Source organism: Falco naumanni, chromosome 4 (genome assembly GCF_017639655.2).
Source record: "Falco naumanni isolate bFalNau1 chromosome 4, bFalNau1.pat, whole genome shotgun sequence".
Taxonomy (NCBI): Eukaryota; Metazoa; Chordata; class Aves; order Falconiformes; family Falconidae; genus Falco; species Falco naumanni.
Genome location: NC_054057.1, coordinates 60,161,549 through 60,180,813, shown reverse-complemented (window position 1 = coordinate 60,180,813; position 19,265 = coordinate 60,161,549). Strand labels below are relative to the sequence as shown.

General features: G+C 46.5%; 1 protein-coding gene across 1 annotated transcript in view; it reads right to left on the bottom strand.

Moving 5' to 3' along the window:
• Positions 1-598: 598 nt before the first annotated feature.
• WNT9A (Wnt family member 9A) overlaps positions 599-19,265 on the bottom strand; it is a 56,547-nt gene continuing 37,880 nt past the window's right edge. Inside the window, exons 3-4 of the mRNA XM_040592520.1 lie at positions 15,900-16,162; positions 599-3,585 (exon numbers count right to left, since the gene is read on the bottom strand). Of these exons, the coding sequence (XP_040448454.1) occupies positions 3,112-3,585; positions 15,900-16,162 (737 nt within the window). The 3' untranslated portion in view covers positions 599-3,111. The remainder of the gene's footprint in view (positions 3,586-15,899; positions 16,163-19,265) is intronic.

Here is a 19,265-nt window from a genome sequence, read left to right as displayed (position 1 = left end):
ATTTTATACACTGCCTATACATTTAACACATGTGCCTCGCTACTATTTAGTTATTTATAATTTTTTTTAACCACAGGAGAATAAACCTTGCTATTTACAATATATAACAGGCAAGTAATATATCCACATTAACATAAATACAATTCGGTTTTTGTGGTGGTTTTTTTTTGATTTTTTTTTTTTGATTTTTTTTAAATACTTACAGAAAGCATCCAGGCTTCAGTGCGTGAATTATAATACACAGAAGAGCTCTTTCACTCAGTAGTTCATTCACTCTTTGCCGCTTTCTTCTAGTCAAGCTTTGACAGCCTGCCTTATTGCCCACCCACCTCTCTCTCCCCCCGCTGCCAAACACACCAAGCGCCCCTATCCCCAGCCGACCCAGGCATTTCTCTGCAATGATATCTATGCCAACACCGCCCTCTCTTCTGCATCTAGGGACTCATTCTCCTCTCACACCAGTGCAATGCAGAGTTACTCCAGCGAGGTCAACGGAGACAGAGACACCAGTGAAAAGAAGGAAAATGAGGCCCATGGTTTAAATATAACAATAATAAAAATAATAATTAATAATAATAAAAATAATAATGCACATATATTGCAGCCCATTCTTTAATTAAGAACAAGTATTTTTTTAAAAAAAAAGAATGGAGCCAGAAATAGTAACTCAGACCCAAAAATCCTCCTGTTCTGAGCAGGTTTGGATCTGGCCTTACTTTGGAGGGGAAGAGCTATTCTAGCACACACACAGAAATGTAACAGTGAGTTTGCACATACGTGTGAGAGAGAGAGAGACGGAGACAGAAAGAGAATTTAACATAATACCACATTGAAACCATAAGAAGGTCCTTCTGAAGGGCTTTACAATAAATAAATGTTCGTTCAATATTTATATATATGTGTGTCAGCGTGTGTGTATATATACACACACATGGACACACTGAACAATAGGTTTCTAGTCAGTTTATTTTTCAAACCATTAGATAAACTGCTCGTGGGTGACTTTCAAAGCGGTGCATCTCCCAGGAGCTGCGAGACCTTCCTGCAAACTTTCTGCGTCAAATGCACCAACGTGCATTTGCTGTGGTGGAAGGGACAAACGCCGCGTGTGGATTCCTCCTGCTCCAGCACTACCCCAACCTCCCGAATTGTACAGCAAATAAGCAAACATCAAAAAAGAAACAGTATGCTTCACTTTGCAAGACCATAGTGCTACTAACAGTAACATCCCATCCTGCCCCATGCCTCCACCTCAAGACTTGATGCCAACGAGCCAGGTTGTACTGCAAGTATTTGTTACTAAGAAAAAAAAAAAAATTTCTCCTCCCAGTAGATGCACATGAACATCTTAAATATTAGTGGCTACTATTTGGGGGGGGGGGGGGGGAGCGGAAATTAAAAAGAAAGAAAGAAAAGAAAAAAAACCTGAAAAACTAATGGTCCATCTTGGGAAACTGCTCTCTTTTTGCTTGGCTAACATCTACTACTGCTTGAAAAACTCCAGGCAGATTTCTTCTTTTGAGTACCAGATTAATGGCTTCTATCAAATTGGTGGAAATTGCTACTACTGGACAATAAAAAATTGCTACCAAAAATAAAATAAAATGCCCTCCGCTCTCCAGTGTTTCCTTAGAAAGCTTCGTTGAGGCATTCACCAGCTGCTTCCAATCCACTTCTATATGACTGAAGAATATCGCCGCATCAAATCCTGGATTGTAAGTATCCTCTTCAAAGGAAAAAAGAAATGCTAAAGGTTGTCATCTATTTCACAGTGTCAGAGTCACTGCAGTCCATTTCTGGCTTCTCTGGCCACTTGATAGTTTGTCTCTGCATCAATTCGTTGTTCCGAATCCAAGAGTTGGTTAAAATTTAGCAGTTGTATTTTTAAATTACAGTTCATAATCTAGTGGTTAAAAAAAAAAAATATTTTAAGGTCATAGGGTTTACATACAGCTTGTGTCATGTACCACTGCCATAGTTTAGAGTAAATGGAATGATGACCTAATAAAATCAGTCAACTCCTCCAGAAGTCTTCTCCACTCCAAAACGGCTGCTATACAATGCGAGACAGCACCACATTCCAAGATGCGCTCCAGTTTCTCTTGTCCTACTCAGAAATGCACGTCCAAATTCAGCTGGCATAAGACTAAAAAGTTCCAGTTCAGATTTCTGAAGCAGTTACCACAGGGTGAATCCGATCAACAAGAGGTGGGAAGAGGAGAGAAAAATAAATCATGCACAAAACGAAAATAAAACAAAAGTATCTAGTGGTTTTTTTAAAAAAAAATAATTAAGACGGTGATAGTGCTAAAGAAACCGCATTTGATGAAATTGTTTTAAAAAAAAACATGTGATTGGACTGAAGGGGACAGGCACATCTGGTTTTCTACTGGCTTCCCAACCTCTTTCTTGGATATATTTCTGTCTGCAACGCAGTAGACCCAATGTTTTTTGAGCTGTATTTGGTGATCAATGGATGTGGATACGGAGCTGTGGTTAAAGAGCTCAACCTGCCAGGGGGCTCTGTCAGAGCCTGGTGGGCTCGACGTGCAGAAGCCCCAGCAGAGGAACGAACCATCAGGGCTGTTCCTGCTTTCCCTGCATGCCTCTCTCCAGTTGTAGAAAGGGACATAAATGACCGCTTCCCACACCATCGCATTGAAAGCAGAAAGATCTTCCTTTTGCATCTGCTTATCTCTCTAAGCAGCTGGGTAAGCTTCAGGAACAAAGGAGCATAGGTTATTTATGCCAAAGAGAATATATCAGGCCAGGAGTTCATGGAGGATTGGCGAAACGATCAAGGTGTTCCAAGGAAACGATCCGTCAAACTGCGTAGACGACTAAGGTGAAGGTCAACTGGTGTCTAACCCCAGTGTGACAGGCACTTATTTCCACATGGTTGGACCTCATTAAAATCCAGTCTACAGGAAAAAAAAACAAAACAAAAACAAAACAGCAACACAGCTGGGTCACCTGTACCCTACAAAGTGCTTATGTCTCAACATAGCTTTCAGATCCCAGAAGGTCAATCAAACCCTGTTTGTCTCCATATGCAGTTCTCATAGATCGCCACTGCCCGTCACCAAGGGTTGCCATCAAGCAGAAGACGCGTCAGTCTTTGCAGGTGTAAACCTCTTCTCTCTGGGTGCACTGCTTGCATTCCACATAGCAGCACCAGCGGACCTGGCACTGGCACGGACGGGTGACCACCCGGCTCTGCGTGTTGTGCCCTCGCCCGCAGCAGATGCTGTCACAGTTCTTGTCTTTGTAACATTTCCTTCCCGAAGTCCCAGGTGAGTATCTACTCATCATACAGAAGCTTGGGGAATCGTCAATGTAGACAAGATCCGTAGTCCTTGGGATTTGATCACTGTGACCAGGGTTGGACTTCTTGGGTGGGGAGATGTCTCCTTCCCCCGTGGCCTCATTGGTAGTGCTGCCCACCTTGAGCGATGTCTCGTACTTCTGCTTCAGCTGCTTCCCTATTTCATGGAATGGAGAGAGCTGCCTCCAGCACGTTCGGACAGTACAGGATCCAGATACGCCGTGGCATTTACAGGTTGTCTCCACTCCAGCTTTGATGACCTGCAGACACACACGGCCCCAAAAGAAAATCAGTTATGGGGGAAAAAATCAAGACACAGAGGAAAAAAAAAAAAAACAACAACCACCAACATTTGCTGTAAGACACTTCTAGAACACAAAGTTGATGACAATAGAACAACCCTCTGTTGGAAGAGGACAGAAAACCTGTACTACAGGAAATGCTTGTTTTAGAAGAGTCCCATTTCCCAGGAATATGACATTTACCTGCCAGAATATTGCTTTATTGGCTAGTTAATGATACTAGTAAGGTATACAACAGCTGTCCAGTACTGGCACTTATCTACGTAGATAGAGGTATGATGCAACTAAGAGATTAATACGTATTTTAAGACCTATTTATCTATTTTAACAAGAAGATACGTAACAAAAGTGGAAGAAGTTGGTTTAGGGGAGAGAAGAGGGAGAATGCTGCTGTGGCACACACAGGTGGGGTGTCCACGAGTGTGGACAGTAGGAACCTTCCCCATACCACAACTCACGCTGCCCCCCATTAGCAGTGCAGGCTCAGTGGAAACACAGTTAAGCTGTGCTGTTCCACCAGTAGTGACCAGGCATAGCATCCCACCCGGTCCACTTTGTGACTGAGGAAAAACCTTCATGGAGCTGAAATAAATATCTAAGCCCTCAAGAACAGCAGCCTGAATCACCATCACCAAAACCAGCAGCTCAAAACAACCTCCAGGTAGCTTCCATCTCTCCAACCTCTGTTCAAGATCCTACTCCAGAGTGTGGCAGCATGTTCAGAAAGACCTGCCAATTTTTTCTGCTAGCAGTGAAGAAGCCAGCATGTGCTTTTAAAAACAGAGTGCCATTGCTTGCTGGCCAAACATACATTTAACGAACCATGTTTTCATGCAGGGTGAAGCCCAAGGCTCCCTCCACCTCCTCTGCCCTCCCTTTCTCTGCAAAATTAAGATGTGAAGAAACAGGAAACAGACCCTTGTGTGAAGGGCTCAGTCATTCCAGGTGCTTTCACGCAGCCTCCAGGATTTACTCTGCCCGTGGCACCAGCTGTAGGCAGCCTGGAAGGCTGGTTTCTCACACAGAAGGTGTCAGGGGGAAAAAAACATGAAATGTGGGTCAATGCTGCAGTGAGAAGAGTCCATCCCAGTGGGTTCGGCACCCAGCCCATCAGGCAGTGACCCCTGGGGACCGCAGCAGGGCTGGTGGCTGCAGGGAGGACTAGGGGAGCAGTCTCCCATTTTTAACCAGAGAGATGATGTGGGGCAGTCGCTCTGCAGGGAGATAGAGCGACCTGAAATTATCAGTTCTGGCCATAGGAACAGACACCCTGCACTAAAGGCTGAACTGTCTGCCCCATCTGGAACAAAGAGGAGCTACACCATGTCAGGCTGAGGAACCTCAACTGCTGCCTTGATGCTTCAGCAGCACCTCAGGGTGAGGAGGGTCTGAGATTTGACCAGGCAAGAGTGTGGAGCAACGCCACAATCACACAGGCATTCAGGGGCTGCGGTGCCCAAACATTGCCTACACAAGCCACCGTCCAGGGAAGAACAGGCTGCAAGGTTCAAGTCCCAGGCTCGCATAACTTCCATAACGTACTGGTAGAACATTCTATAATGTGTTTTCAACTGGGATGGAAATGTGTATTTTGTTCTATGTATAAAAAAAAAGCAGAGCACTTATGACCAAAGTCTTCAAACTCCATGTGGAAAACAAAGGGAAAGCATTTAAACCCTTGGAAACTAAAGTGGATTCTGTTCCCTCCACATCAGGACTCTTATGTTAAACTTCTTGCCTGCTTATGCCTCTGGACTACAATTATTGAGGGCAAGGTTTGGTTTCAAATCCTTTCTGAATTACTTAATATTGTTTTTTATTTTAATATTCAAACACTTGCAGTGAGTGCTGTAATGAGAAATACAACTCATCACACATGTCTGTAAAGGAGGGAAATAACTCCCTTCCAGATATCAGAAAGTAAATGTGCATGTTTAATTTATTCCCAAAGCAAAAGAAAGTCAGTCTCCATATAGCAAAATGTCCAGGTTTTGCCTGGGAATAGCGTGCACGGGAATAGCTCTCTTCAGACCACCACAAAGTGTAAATACAGGAGGAAAATCAGAGCCGGTGGAATGAGAGTGTTCCCATACGAGACGGAGGGAATGGAAAGGCAAGGTTATTTTCAACAGAAAAAGCAGGATGGGAAGGAGCAGCAGGATCAGAAAGGGAAGAGAAGAAAGCAAAGAGAGAGCCAAGGGTTATTCATCCTGGGGAGAGACAAAGGTGGTAACAGCCACCCTGGGTGCTGTAAAGGACCCCATACACATAAACTGGCTGATGCTAAACAAAGGATCCCATCCTTTTCAATCAGGCTGCAATAAAGATGCTTCATGGCACAAAAGCGTATCCATCATCTCCTTATAAATGTCATCTGAAAGTTCTCTCCCACCTTCTCCAGAGACAGATTTACACCTGGGACTCCTCCAGGGGCAACATGAGAGCAGATATGTTATTTGGACAGTCACAGATAACCTACATTTTGTCCACGGATTATAAACAGATTTTTATATTTCTAATTCTCTCTCCCCACCCCTTTCCCAAAAATAGGTTACATTTTGATTTCACATGGGTAAAGTATAACCACTCCCTAAAATAGCAAGTTAGAACAGAGTTTGGTTTATAGAGCTGCCTCCTGTCAAGGTACTACTGAAAGCGCCCTTCCTTTGGGCATCTATGGGATCTAAAAAAGAAAAAAAAATATCTCCCCCCTCTGCCCATTATGGCATCTGCCTACACTATGGCCTCCTGACAGCAGCAGACTGGCTCCAGTCCATGTCCTGACCATCCGGTTCTTAATTATTTGGCTGCATGAGTCCTGCTGAGCACCATGTGCAAATGTGCAATAGGTCATGGACTCAGAATTGGGGTCTGGCCCAATCCTGATATTACAGAGACATTTTTAGAAAGACCCTATGCATAATACGGCCTTCAGCAAAGCCTGGCCAATGGTCACACTTCATTCCTGCGACAGCCAAGACCTTTTCAAATGCAATCCAATAATACACAGTAGCATTCAAACAAGTGACGGGTTACAGAGAGAGATGTGTTACTGCTTATAGTACTCAGCTGGGCCGGCTTGGTTAGGGGCTGTCACGCTTTGCATGCCAAAGTGTCTAGCCAACTCTGCAAGAAATCCCACAATGTTAGACAAGAGCATACAGAACACGTTTCAACACCAAGAAAAAAAAAAAAGGAAGGAAAAAACCAACCCTCACCCATACTGTCCCTTATGTAAATTCACATTTCACTGGCTGTCCAGAAGTGAGAGATGAGTTCATGTGAAACAAAGCTCCTACACCTGATTTCACGCCCAGACCATCAGCAAACTGGATGAAATTGCTGAGATACTTGCAGAAGGGCTGCACACTGCAGTCATTCATCGGTTCAGGCTTTTCTCAAGCCTTCCACCTCCCCCAGCCCATTTTGTGTCTGCTCCACCTGGAAAAAGGAGACAACCACCATTGTACAAGAGATGGGAAAGCAAGTAACCAACAGGAACTGGCTCAGCTGGTGGGCACACTGCGGGAAAGGAACCTGGAGATGGAGCTGCTGTTGTTAGGAGCCACCTCTCCCGAGCTCAGCGGCAGAGCAGACGTTGCAAGTGCAATATATCCAAGGCATCCACATGGGGCTGGTAGATATGGCACAAAACGCATTGGAAATCCAGATCCTGACAGAGCAGCAGCTAGCAGATGGCAGCAGATCTTCACTCAGGAATAGGCACGTGGGTTTAGGCACTTGAATCACACCAGCCGGCCAGCGCTGACCTCACCGAAGCAGGCATTTGAGTTTGAACGCCTGTGTTTGAGAAACAACTCCAAATTCCCATCTGAGTGGAACCAAAGTAGGCAGAGGATCCTGCAGTGAAGCAGACACCTGCATGTGCCCCACTGAACAGCTCTCCAGGCTCCACCAGCTGTGCTGACCACATCTTTACCAACAGGAGCCTGGGGACCGAGCTCAGATGGAGGCACCACAGTTTAGGTATCCGAACCTGTGAGCAGAATCCCACACCCTGGGATGAATTTAGGTGTCTAAATATCAGCATCCAGCATTATCTGAGCTACTATGAAACCTTGCTCTTCATCACCAGCTGCTCCTCCAGGAGCATAAAGGTCTCTTAAAGGGTACTAATGCATATATTTAGGCCAATTAACCCTGTTCTCCTTGTCTGAGCTTTAATGGTAATGAACAAAGCCCCTAATGAATGCCAGTCTGTTGCTTTTTTTTTCCTCACCCACTTCTAGCTACTCGTTAAGCAGTAGGTAGGACAGCTTAGATGTCGTGTGCTGGTGAACCAAAGCATAAAAGGTTTCCATTGTATCCATTCTCATGAATGCACCAGTTCTTGAAATCCAGCACACGGATTTTCATACGGCCACCGTGCAAGCGTGGTGCATCCCAACTGCCTCATAAGACTTCTCCTTGAAGGACCGAGAAGGGCTCGAGAATGTTATGAGGCAGTTATAGTGAAAATCCTAGAAAACTTTCTTCGCCAGCCAGCCTCCCCTGCTGCTGTCAGTCACGATGCAGCTACTCAAGGCGATGCATGATGGAGAACTGCTGCCTACAGGCCCCCTAACCACCCACGGGCTAAAATGAATCTTGGCAAAGCCCTTCTGTTTCCCCTCTCGTTCCCCTGCTTCCACAAAGACCTTCCTCCTCTTGTTGCAGGCTCCTGTCAGAGACACTTAAATCCACCCATTCCTGCAGGAAGCACTGCAAGCCTTCGCCAAGTCAGCAGGTTGCTCAGAGCAGTGTTGGCAAAACCGTTCCTGGCTGGGATCTGGGACAAAGGGGTAAATGTCTAGATCATGCTTCCAAACCTGGAGGGATTTCCAGGGTAGAGTAACTTCACTGTTATTACCAAAAAGTCTAGGGTACACAAGGCAGAATAAGATTTTTAATACAAGTTTATAATTTCCAGAGCCACAGGTAGCACCTGCTTTCTTTCCAAGGCACATCAGTTCAAAGCCTGATCCGCCTCCATCCTGCAGAGACATGCACCTCTTTTGAGCACATGTGGCATCACCACTTATTCATCTACACCAAGGTAAGTGGCCACATGCATGCTTCTATACATCACAGATGGGAAACAAACTGTACCAGCTTAAATCCAAAGCACGAAATATGTCATGCTCCCTATTGCCTAAGTGCTGTAGATACCACACCTTGGCAGAGTTGTAGTAACTCAGGAGAAGACACCACAAGTGTGCATTTCAGTCCTTACTATATGCTGTGGAGAGCATCTACCGTGAAAGCAAAGTTGAGCAAAGATAGCTAGTGCTTCAGGGACAGCATCACACATCGAAATTGCATCCTCCCACTCTCCTTTGGACAAGCCCCGGGTCTGGCAGTCTCAAAAAGGAGAGCAGTCTGGGAGGAAAACAAAGCTCTTTGAGCAAATTAGTTTAACTTAGGAACACTAACTCCCTTCGTTCTCGTCGTGAGAATACCAAATACTGACAAAGGCACAACAGGGAAAACAATTATGATAGAGCAAGACTGAATAGTCTTTATTGGTGTTTGCTGTTAAGAAGAAATTAGATAGCACTGCAAGACCGCCTGCCCAAATGGCTTTACAAGAGCCATAGGGAAAAGGGATCACAGCAGAGCATTGCTATGCAACATGTAATCCTCCCTCACAACAATGGTTTGCTACGAAGCTCAGACTAAGTGCCCCCGTAATGATCAGTCTCAGACATGCTGCAACACACAATTTCTCAGTGTTTTAGCTGAAACACTGAGGACAGATTCCCATTCATTCCCAGCTGGGTCACGGGGCTCCGGCGGTGGTTTTCAGACAACTCTTGTCTGGGCAGCAGCAGTGCGAAGCGGACACGCAGCCGTGGGAATTCCTCGGTTATAGCTCTGCTGTCGTCATGGCTGGTCTGCGGCTCCCAGGCTTCAAGCCATTCGCTATGGTTTGCGGGAGAGGAGGGAGCAAACGACCCTCCTTAGGCTCAGCTCATCCAGGAAAAAGCCTGCCTGCATTCTGCCTTACTTCAGAAGGGGCTTTGGGATGCTGCTTTACAAATCGCATCTCCTCCATCCTCAAGATATGCTTCCTCCTTCAATTTAAATAGGCTTAGTTATTCTCTCAGCTCAAATATTAACGTTAGTTTGGACAGCAGCCACAGTCTCCATTCCTTCAGAGTACCCAAACAACTAGAAGACCAGACTTGTCCCTTAACACTGGCCATTGGTCAAATTATAAGTTTCACAGGTTATTAGAAGTTTTCTTTTCCTTTTCTTCCCTTTTTCCTTCATCTTGTTAAAAAAAAAATCCTTTCTTTTGAGCCTGTTCTGAAACTTTTTTCAGAGCAGTTTTAGCCTTTCCACTAGTCTTCCTTCTTTAAAAATATGAACACTCACATTTTAATGAAATATGTGTTAAAATACAAATGCTTAAACATAGAATAACACAACCCAACGTTAGACTGAGAACTTTAAAAGTATTTTTCCCTTTCAGTATTCCTAGTATGCTTCACGTGCTAAGAAAGCTCCACATAAACAATGAACTGCAGTTACTTATGGGACACAGCAAGCAGGTTTTTTTCGAGAGCATTGATTTCCAGCCCTTAGAAAGACTTTGGCTGAGCCCACCTCAGCCTGAAAGGAGCAGAAAATCCAGAGAGCATGCCTGTGCATTCCTACCTGTCACAACCTGGAGCAATCATTACTAGTGGTGGTCCTGCAAACTGATCTGTACGTACAAAGTCAAGAGCTAGTCTCAGAGAGGCTGCTCTTTGCTAGGTTTCAGTTGTACCTCAGTAGAAGTGTGATGCTAGTTTTCTTGCTGCAAACACCCCCCTAAAGGATGCATTATGTCTCCTTTTGGGTTTTCCACGCACCAGCTCTACTAGTAAGTTCATATGGATTTGTCTCACAGAAAAGAACAATTACTACACTTTGAGGGTGCAGAAAAACAGAGGGATTGGCATTTAAACTCGCCTGTTTGACTATAGAGTTTGACTGGAATCATGTTTGCTAGTAGGAACCATATGAGACTGGATGGGCAGTGCTTGTAAACACTGTCTCTGCAACAGGAGACCAGGGTGCAAGTCTCTGCTTCGCTACGCCTGTGTGTGACCTTTAGTAAGTCACTTAATCTTTCTGGGTCTCAATTTCCCCTCTATAAAATGGAGATACAGAAATGAGGAGGGTGGTATGCTCTGATAACATGTTATGTGATAGCTCATGAAGTTCCTCAGACAGATGATAGCTGGGCAAACATCTACCTGATATGGAGAGTCTGTCTCCAGCGCAGGAGGCACGCTCAGCCCTCGAGACAGATCCCTGCCAGCACTGCCTAAGGGAAAAAGCCATTCCTTGCATGGACTTCCAAAACGAGCAAGTCATCAGCAAGGAAAAGTCCATGCACCTCCCACTATCCTCTCCAGAGCATCCCACACTGTTTCAGAGATGCAGGCATAACATTTCTCAGGATGGGTCTGGACTTGAACCCGACAGCAACAAGGGTGACAAGGCTCCTTCGGAAACATGCACGTAGTCCGTGCAGAACAAAACGTATGGATTGGTAACGTGCAAAAACAGTTTAGGAAGCTTCACAAAGGGAACCAGTTTCCAAGGGGGTATTGTCTAAAGACAGACCTTTGGGGTGGGAGGGAGAAATTTTCTTCTTCTCCATTTCTGCTTTCCCATAGTTTTGCATGAAGCACTCTTGGCTCTCAAGGGCCCTGACTTCAGGGTCCTGAAGGCAAAGGCTTGCTTGTGTCCCTCCTTCTGGAAGGATAAAGGGAAAAAGAAATGGGAATGTGACAGATTTTTTTCCTTGGGTAACAGCAGCCCCCTTTAATAGTGCCTCTTGGATCTGTAAGACATGCTTGACCAGACATACCTCTGGAAGAGGTCAGCACTCCTGGGATTAAGAAACTTAGCAACGCTCCAGAGAGGGAGTTGGAAAGTCATGTTTAATGATACTTTGCTGAGAAACTGGGCAAATTTAATTAAAACATCACTTACTCAAGCCCAGTGGAACTAATTGAGTGCTCTAATATTCCGACTTTTCATTAATGGGTTACAAAAGAGGGCTGCACTTGTGTGTACAAGGGGGGGAAAAAGGGGGGAGGATATAGAGAAGAGAGCTTTAGCAGGGCTGTCTGTGCTTCATTTAATATAGCCAGGAAACTTCATTGCTGGCAACAGAGCTTTAATACAGTTGACTTCTATCATCACCACCGCCCCCCATCCCCTTGACGCATACACACATCTCCCCACCACCACACACCCTCTCCACCCAAGACCCCTCTGAAAGAATAGCTGAATGAGCTGGAGTAGATTTGGCAAAGGAAGGGAAATTGCTTTTTTAATAAGTGGTCTATTCAGAGCTCCTACTTTTCAATAAAGAGAAGGCTAGAGAAGTCCTGGTCTAATTACCTCATCCTCACACTAGACAAGCTCGCCCTTTCATTAGCGATTGAGGTCATATCATATAACTTTGCGAGCCATCACAGGCACAACATGTTCAGTGATTATTTCATTGGTGGCAGCAAAATTACAGTCGGCCCATCAAGGTTGTAAAAACCAGAAGTAAAATAATAATTAAATGAGAACGTCTACCAAGAGACACTAAAACTAGGTGGGATAGGATAATGTCACCCTCACAGAAATACACAGATTGTTTGCTAGTGTGACACCATGGAGAAACTGCCGTGTTGACCAGAAGGGTGTAGGGTTGGTTGCCAAATTGGTCAATTAAGCACAGGTCCTTTTTTTTTTTTTTTTTTGCTGGGTCTCAGGGGGCTATTAATACATTTTGTCATGGTTGGTAGTAATTAGACGGGAAGGATTCTATCTTAAGAATCACGAGGAGACCACCAAGCTTGTGCTCTATCTTTAACAGGTATTCCTCCACTCCCTCAGCGAACACACACGTACATCCATACGCACGCTGTGAGTACACCCACACTGCAGCAAGCTCCCGTAGCAAAACAAAGTCTTTGTCTATCCTCAGCCCAGTCCAGAGCAGTCTGTAGTGCAGCAAAGGTTTCAGTTTGTATGGCTTCACAAAGACATAAAATCTGCGGTTTGTTGGAGGAAAAAAGCAGTGGGTGCTGAGCAGGAATTTAGGCTTCAGCCTCCTGCTCCATCGCTGGTTTGCTGCACAGCCTTGGGAAAGGCATTCAGGTTTGCATCTCAGCTCCTGCTTGAAATGGCCATAATCATCTTTTTGGAAACTCACAATGACATTTAATACATTAGAGGCTATAAGAGCATCCTAGTTATATAATAAGCACTCCAGCTCAAAATTGTTCGGTTCCAAAATGGCATAAATCAATGCCATCCGCACTCCTATGCTGCCTGTGATTCACACCATATATATATTGAGTTATTGTTCAAATAACCAAACTAGGTTAGTTCAAAGTGGTTTCAGACTGTCATAGCCACTAGGTTAGCATCTCCTGCTACTCAATGGTTGGAAATTCTATATGGCAGCAGTTAGCTGACGGGCAGCTTCTTTGGAGCAACTGAGTAGAGGAAATGTGCCGAGTATTGTATTCAACTCACTGTCTTCATGAAGGAAGATACCAGTAAATTCAGCAAGGGAACCTAGCACTGCCTGCTGAGCAGCTCTCGTCCTCCACCAATGCTGCACTTGCAGTGGGGTCAGGAGGAAGCAAGCATGAACCTGGTATTAATCTACACCCAAGTGTAGGCAATGCCAGGGACAATCCATCAACCACACCAAGAAGGTCAGTGCTCAGGCTCCCCTCAATCAGCTTCAAGATACTGAAATATGAAGCAAGCGCTGCAAGTTTTGACCTTGCAACTACGAAGCCAGCCTGGGTCCTCATCTCTGACTTGAACACCTCTGATCATCACCTTAACACCACCATATTGCACCAGTGGTTTAGGTCCACATATCCTGTCTATAAAGACATATATCCTTATGATCTTGAGCCATCATCCTCCAAAAACGCTTCCTTCCCAATGCGTAGTTTGCTTGTTCTCTGCCCAACTTTATGATGGTGGTGTGAACCTGGCGGACTGCTTGGCTTGCCTTTCAACCACACTATGATACAATATTCTAGGAGCATGAACAGAAATAATTCCAACCACTGCTGCAAATAGGCAAGGAAAGCCATCAGACAGCATTATCAACTCGACAGACATAGCGTGGGTGGACAAAAATAGGAACACCAGATCACTGACCTGCAGCAGAGGTCTCCGACTTGGATGGCCATGAGGGCTCTGTGTCTGGACAACCGTCACAACTGTTACTCAGCTGTTTAGCTGCAGATACTACAATAGTGCTTAGAAACCACTGCCAATGACCAGAGCCTGATGGTGCCAAGTGAAGTGGAGGCAGAGGACTCAAGAGAGTCCCTGACATCTCCCCTTCCCCTAGGAACTAACTCACAGTGGCATCAGGACAAGAAAGGACTGGAAGAAAGGTGAGATTCACTTTCTCCAGCTCATCCTTGGAGTTAGTTTAGCTCAAAGTCACATAGCATAGAGCAGAGATGACAAATAAGGACACCTAACCTAAATCCAAGACTGGGTCTCAGCCATATGGGCATCCTGACCGCAGCTATTGGGGTAGAGAGCACTGGAAGTTAAGTCAAATCCCCTGGGCAAGTTTTTTTTCAGCCCCACCACTGTTGGAAGGGAGATATTCATGGAGTTACAAGAACACATCAACATCACCTAAAGCCACAACCTTGTAGGTTTTGATGAGACAGTATTATCTGGGTCTGGAAAGGGAGGAGAACTGTGACATCTCACAGAAATCTCCAGCATGAAATCACAGCCTCCATGGACCACCTTCTCCATTCTAAGTCCCATCTGCTACACAGCCAACTCCAAAGAGTCGGGACAGGCCCTTGGGAACAACAAACCACAAGGATTAAAACAAATTTCATCACCCTGCAAAGCCCGTTTCACACGTCAAAGAGCTGCCACAGGAGTTCAGAGGTACTGAGCCTTTTAATCCAGAGGCAGAAAAGCTGTCAGCCAAAGCCAGACACCAGCTAAATCCAGGATATTTCTAATCCTGATCTCAGCGCTGTCTAGGAGCATCTGGTGGTGGTGAGTGGGGGGAGACTTTTTGCTGGCCAGCACTCACTGGTGGCATTCTCCGATGCCCCAACTCCATCGTGAGGAATGACATTTTATGCATACACACAGGAACAACTGAGCTGGGGTGGCGATTCCTAGAATGCACAACTGGCTGGGCTGCATTTGCCTGGGAAACTGGAGACCCAGGTCTCCCATCCCAGCCCCAACCCTCCCATCCAATCACACGGACAATAACAAGGCTCAAAGGCTATTTATAGCTTTACAGTATGTCCCCCTTCGAGGTTGGTGCAATGGAACACTGATCCTAGGCACCTGTGCTGGCCAATCTGAGGGATTTTCATATTTGAGCAACTCTAGGCTAGGTACAGCCAAGCAGGTTACAGGAGAAGGTGGCAAGCCTCTTTCTTCCCCCTCTCTCGCTGGGATGACCTGGCAATCGCAGACGCTTTGTCCTTCACATCAGTCCTGCAGGGAGGCTCCCAGGAACGCAGGTAAAGGCTGGTGGGAAGAACATGGTGTAGGCGCAGAAAGACACCCAGCAGAGAGGATAAGAATGGGTAAAGAAAGAAAAAAAGAAAAATAAAAAGGGACTCTACACCCAAGCACTATCAGCTGCCAACCCAGCAGCTCGACGTGACATGGAAAGCTTCTGCCAGAAAACAAGGCTGAAGGGACTTTTAGGACTGAGGTCAGTCAGAGTAGTATCTCCATCCTGGTTCCCTGCCAGGTGTTTGTCCAGCCAGTTTTAAAGAAACCTGGCTATGGAAAAGCTAGACCGTCCATGCTCCACAAGCTACTGCAAGAAAAGGATCCCTCAATCTCTGCTAAGGGAGCATAAATCCTTCCTCCTTTTCCTTGTCCCACCTACCTCACGGAAGCCTGAAGAACCTGTCTTTCCATCCCTTTGTAGTGTAAGGCACTCTCCTCCCTGCAGAAGCAATCTTTGTCCCCACCTCATGTCTTCTAGACCTGGACCTTTCCTCCCTTCCATGTTTTCTAGACCTTGTCCTGTTTCTTTCCTGTGGATCTCCCTCCAACAGTTTTGCACAACTCTTGAAGCACAGTGACAAAACCAGGGCACAAACCCATAACTGAGACTTCACCCCCCCAGCAGAAGGATCACTTCAGGCATTTTGCATCCAACACACTTGTTTCCACACCCAAGCGCAGCACCTTACTGCCCCCACAGCAGCGTGAACCCCCACCCCGAGCAGTCCGCAACGCACCTTCATGCCCACGAGGTTGTTGTGGAAGTCCACCCTGGCTCGCAGGTCCTTGTTGGGCTTCCTCCCCAGGAACTCTTTGACAAACTTGTTGCTGTATTTCAGGTTGTCACCGCAGCCACCCCACTGCCAAGCCTCCCGGTTCTCCAGGTCAGGGGCCTCGTCGCAGGTGCAACGCTCCATCCGCCCCGCGCTGCATGCCTTGGCCATGGCATGCGTCAGCCCCGCGGAGGAGATGGCGTACAAGAAGGCTGTCTCCTTAAAACCTGCCAGAGAGAGGAGGAGGTGGCTTTAACTGCAGATAAAGCAAGGGTTAAAGAAAGGAAAAAAACTGAGGAAATTGAGGTAAACCCCAGTCTGAGAAAAGTTTGAGTGATGTCAAGCATGCCGAGCTCTACACGCATCACTGGTAGTGGAGAGGACACAATGGAGGGCAAGGAATGATGGAAGAAGGTGGCACAAGGCAGGATTAAAGAAAGGAAATCAAATCTGGCCAGCTTGGTGGCCATCACTCTGCAAGCAGACTCTGCCTGAAAATAGAAAGAGAGCAGGAGTTGGACAGGCCACGGAGGTACCATCACCATGGTACAGCAGTACTGCTACCATGGGGACACCAAACAGCAGGAACCCACCACAGACTCCCAGTCTGATGGTTGAGGTAGAAACCATGAGCACACCTTGTTCTTCCTTCTCTTCCTGAAAAGGAAACCACTGGGTCCTACTCCAGTCCAACAACACTGTGAACGGAAGGCACCCAAGGGCCATGAGCGCAGTAGCCACCCTGTCACCCCACTCAAACGCCCCAAAAAGTGGTTTGTGCCTCAAACCTGTCACCCACAACCCTTTCTTACACCTCTGCGCTCACCTGCACGGATGCAACAGCATCTGCTCCCCCCACAGTAGGTAAACTAAGGCCCAGAAAGAGCCAAGATTTTGATCCAAATGATAAAAGGTAGAAATAAAAACCAAACATGCCAGTATTTATAGCTCCTCATTCTCCAGCTATGGAAGCCATAAACAACTGCATATTTGAGATGCAATTCCAGAACAGCTTTGGATCCGACTCAAGAAATCCCCCGCTCAAAAATAACACAAGTGGACGGTGACAGTAGTGGATATATCTGTAAGCTGGTGTGTCAACCAAGGACATGCAGAGACACTGCCAGGTCATTTTTGGAACTGTTCCTTGGGAGGTTCATGGTAGTCCAAGCAAGCTCATGGGGCACTATCCTGGCCCATCCCCAGAGCCTGCCTTCCCAAAGCACTCCCAGGTCCATGATGCTGAATTTCAGAAGTTGACCGACGAAAATCCAGTCCAAGAGACTGAGGTTTAGTCCTCCCCAAGGGAGCTGGCTCAAGTCAGATTGTGGTAGGAATTGCCCGACCATTCTGCTGCTCACCTGGAAAACAGTAGGAGCCTCTCCCCTCACTGGAATGAAAGTTAAAATAAAAGAAGGCTCAACTCTACACTCGCTGAGGACACTGTAAAGGGTGGTCTGGGCTGAGAAACCAAATTTGGTGGGTTTCCCCTCTTTGTTTTCGCCCTGAAGTTAGACCATGTCCTCTAGCACCCCTGAAACATCTTCAGCATTGCAAACTCTCATTGGGAGCGGTGGGAGAATTCTTAATTCACACAACAAACCCTCATGAGCATGCAGACCACCAAATTCCTCTAGGCAGAGGGTGCCTTCTGAGCAGCTTTCATCTTTTGTAGGCTAGCTCAGCTTTTCCTACATTACACCCTAGGTCAGACTGCTCCCACGCCTGCCTGAGGGATGCCACTGCTGGAGACAGATGCTCCCAAGCCTCTGTGCTCCCAGGCTGTAGAACTGGCCTGTTTCCACTGCTACTACTCATGCTACGAAATGGAGAGGTACCAGCATGCTAACAAAGTCTTTGATGGAACAGGGCGTGTAAACCCTCCTCAGAGTCTGAGGCACCACGATTAGTGGCAAACAGCCTAGATGTGGTCAGGTGTAGTAGATAGCCCAGATCTACCACCTCCTTGAAGGCCTCCTGGTTTGAAGCACTGAATCCAGAGTGGTTGTGAAATCCCAGCAGAAAGTCAGTGCCGTGCAACCACAATGCACACCAGGTTTGACAGAACGCCAGGAGGAATTGTTCACTTGCCAGGTTCTCCCTCTCCATCAATCTCCCCATCAGCTTCAGTTCTACTCCTCCCGTTTTCCACCACTGTAAGCTTCACAAATTCCTGGTGCCCATCAGCATGGGTATCATCTCGCCCACAGGCAGCTTCCAAGCAAGTCCATGTGACATTTGGCTCTGGCCAGAGTTAAAGCCATCTCCGCCATGTACTATTTGATTGCACCAAGATATTTTGTAACAAGATAATGAGCTTTAAATCAATGCAGGCATTCTAACCCCCAGTGCATTGACAGCCTGCCGTCCGCGGCTATCCAGTTTCAGCCATTTCCAAAATTGTTCGCGAGTATCCAAAGAGGATAACAAGTCCCTCAAACAATCCCCCGTTATTTTAGGAAACGGACTGTATCAGCCCAAGTTGCAAACCAGCAGCCAGGCTGTTCTGGTGACCAAGTGTAAAAACCGAGAGAGAAATTTTTTCTGAAGTGAAATGTGGAGGGTTTTGCCACCCACCCCCCTTTTTTCTTTCCTTTCTCCATAACTGCAGTGGTCCTGGAGGAGAGGAAGAAAGCCCACACTGACATATGTGAATAGCTGTGTCTTGGTGGGTGATACATGTGTCCCCCTGCCCTGGGGTATCACTTGCCGCAATGCTGAACCAGGAACCAGCAGCTCTCAGAGAGGAGGAGAAAGATTTACAGGGCAGTGTGTTATGCTGCAGGAACAACCTCTGAAGGATTTACAGCATTGGTGGAGGGTAGAGATGTTGCAGGGGCATAAAACATGGAAGAATGAGACAGCAGGCAGAGCCTTGCAACCCACAGAGCTGCCATTTATTACACGGGGTCCTGACAAGGCGGAGGCGGGGGCTGGGAGAGGGGATGTTCTCGATGGTGTTTTAAGGCAGCTCAGCTTCGAGCTGCTTCAAAATACCCCTTGCTAAGGGGGCAAGGAACATCTGAAGGAACAAGCTGTGGCCTCCAGGTGTCAGCATGAGAAAGTGCTTGGCTCTCCCAAGGCACCACTAACCCAGGGACTCCTCTGGCATGCGGGGATATTTTTAAATGTCTTGCAGCTCTGGCTGGGACCTCTTGGGTTTCATAAGGACTTTCCTTGTTTCCACCGCAGTCAGTGACAGTGCATTAGTTAAGCCCTAGCGCTTCTGAATTACACCTCTGCTAATTAGCGAGAGAGAGTGCCTTGCAAACCTCTGCTCTTGTCTTTGAGCACATCAGACCCTGGGTTTCTAGGTCCAGCTCCATCGCT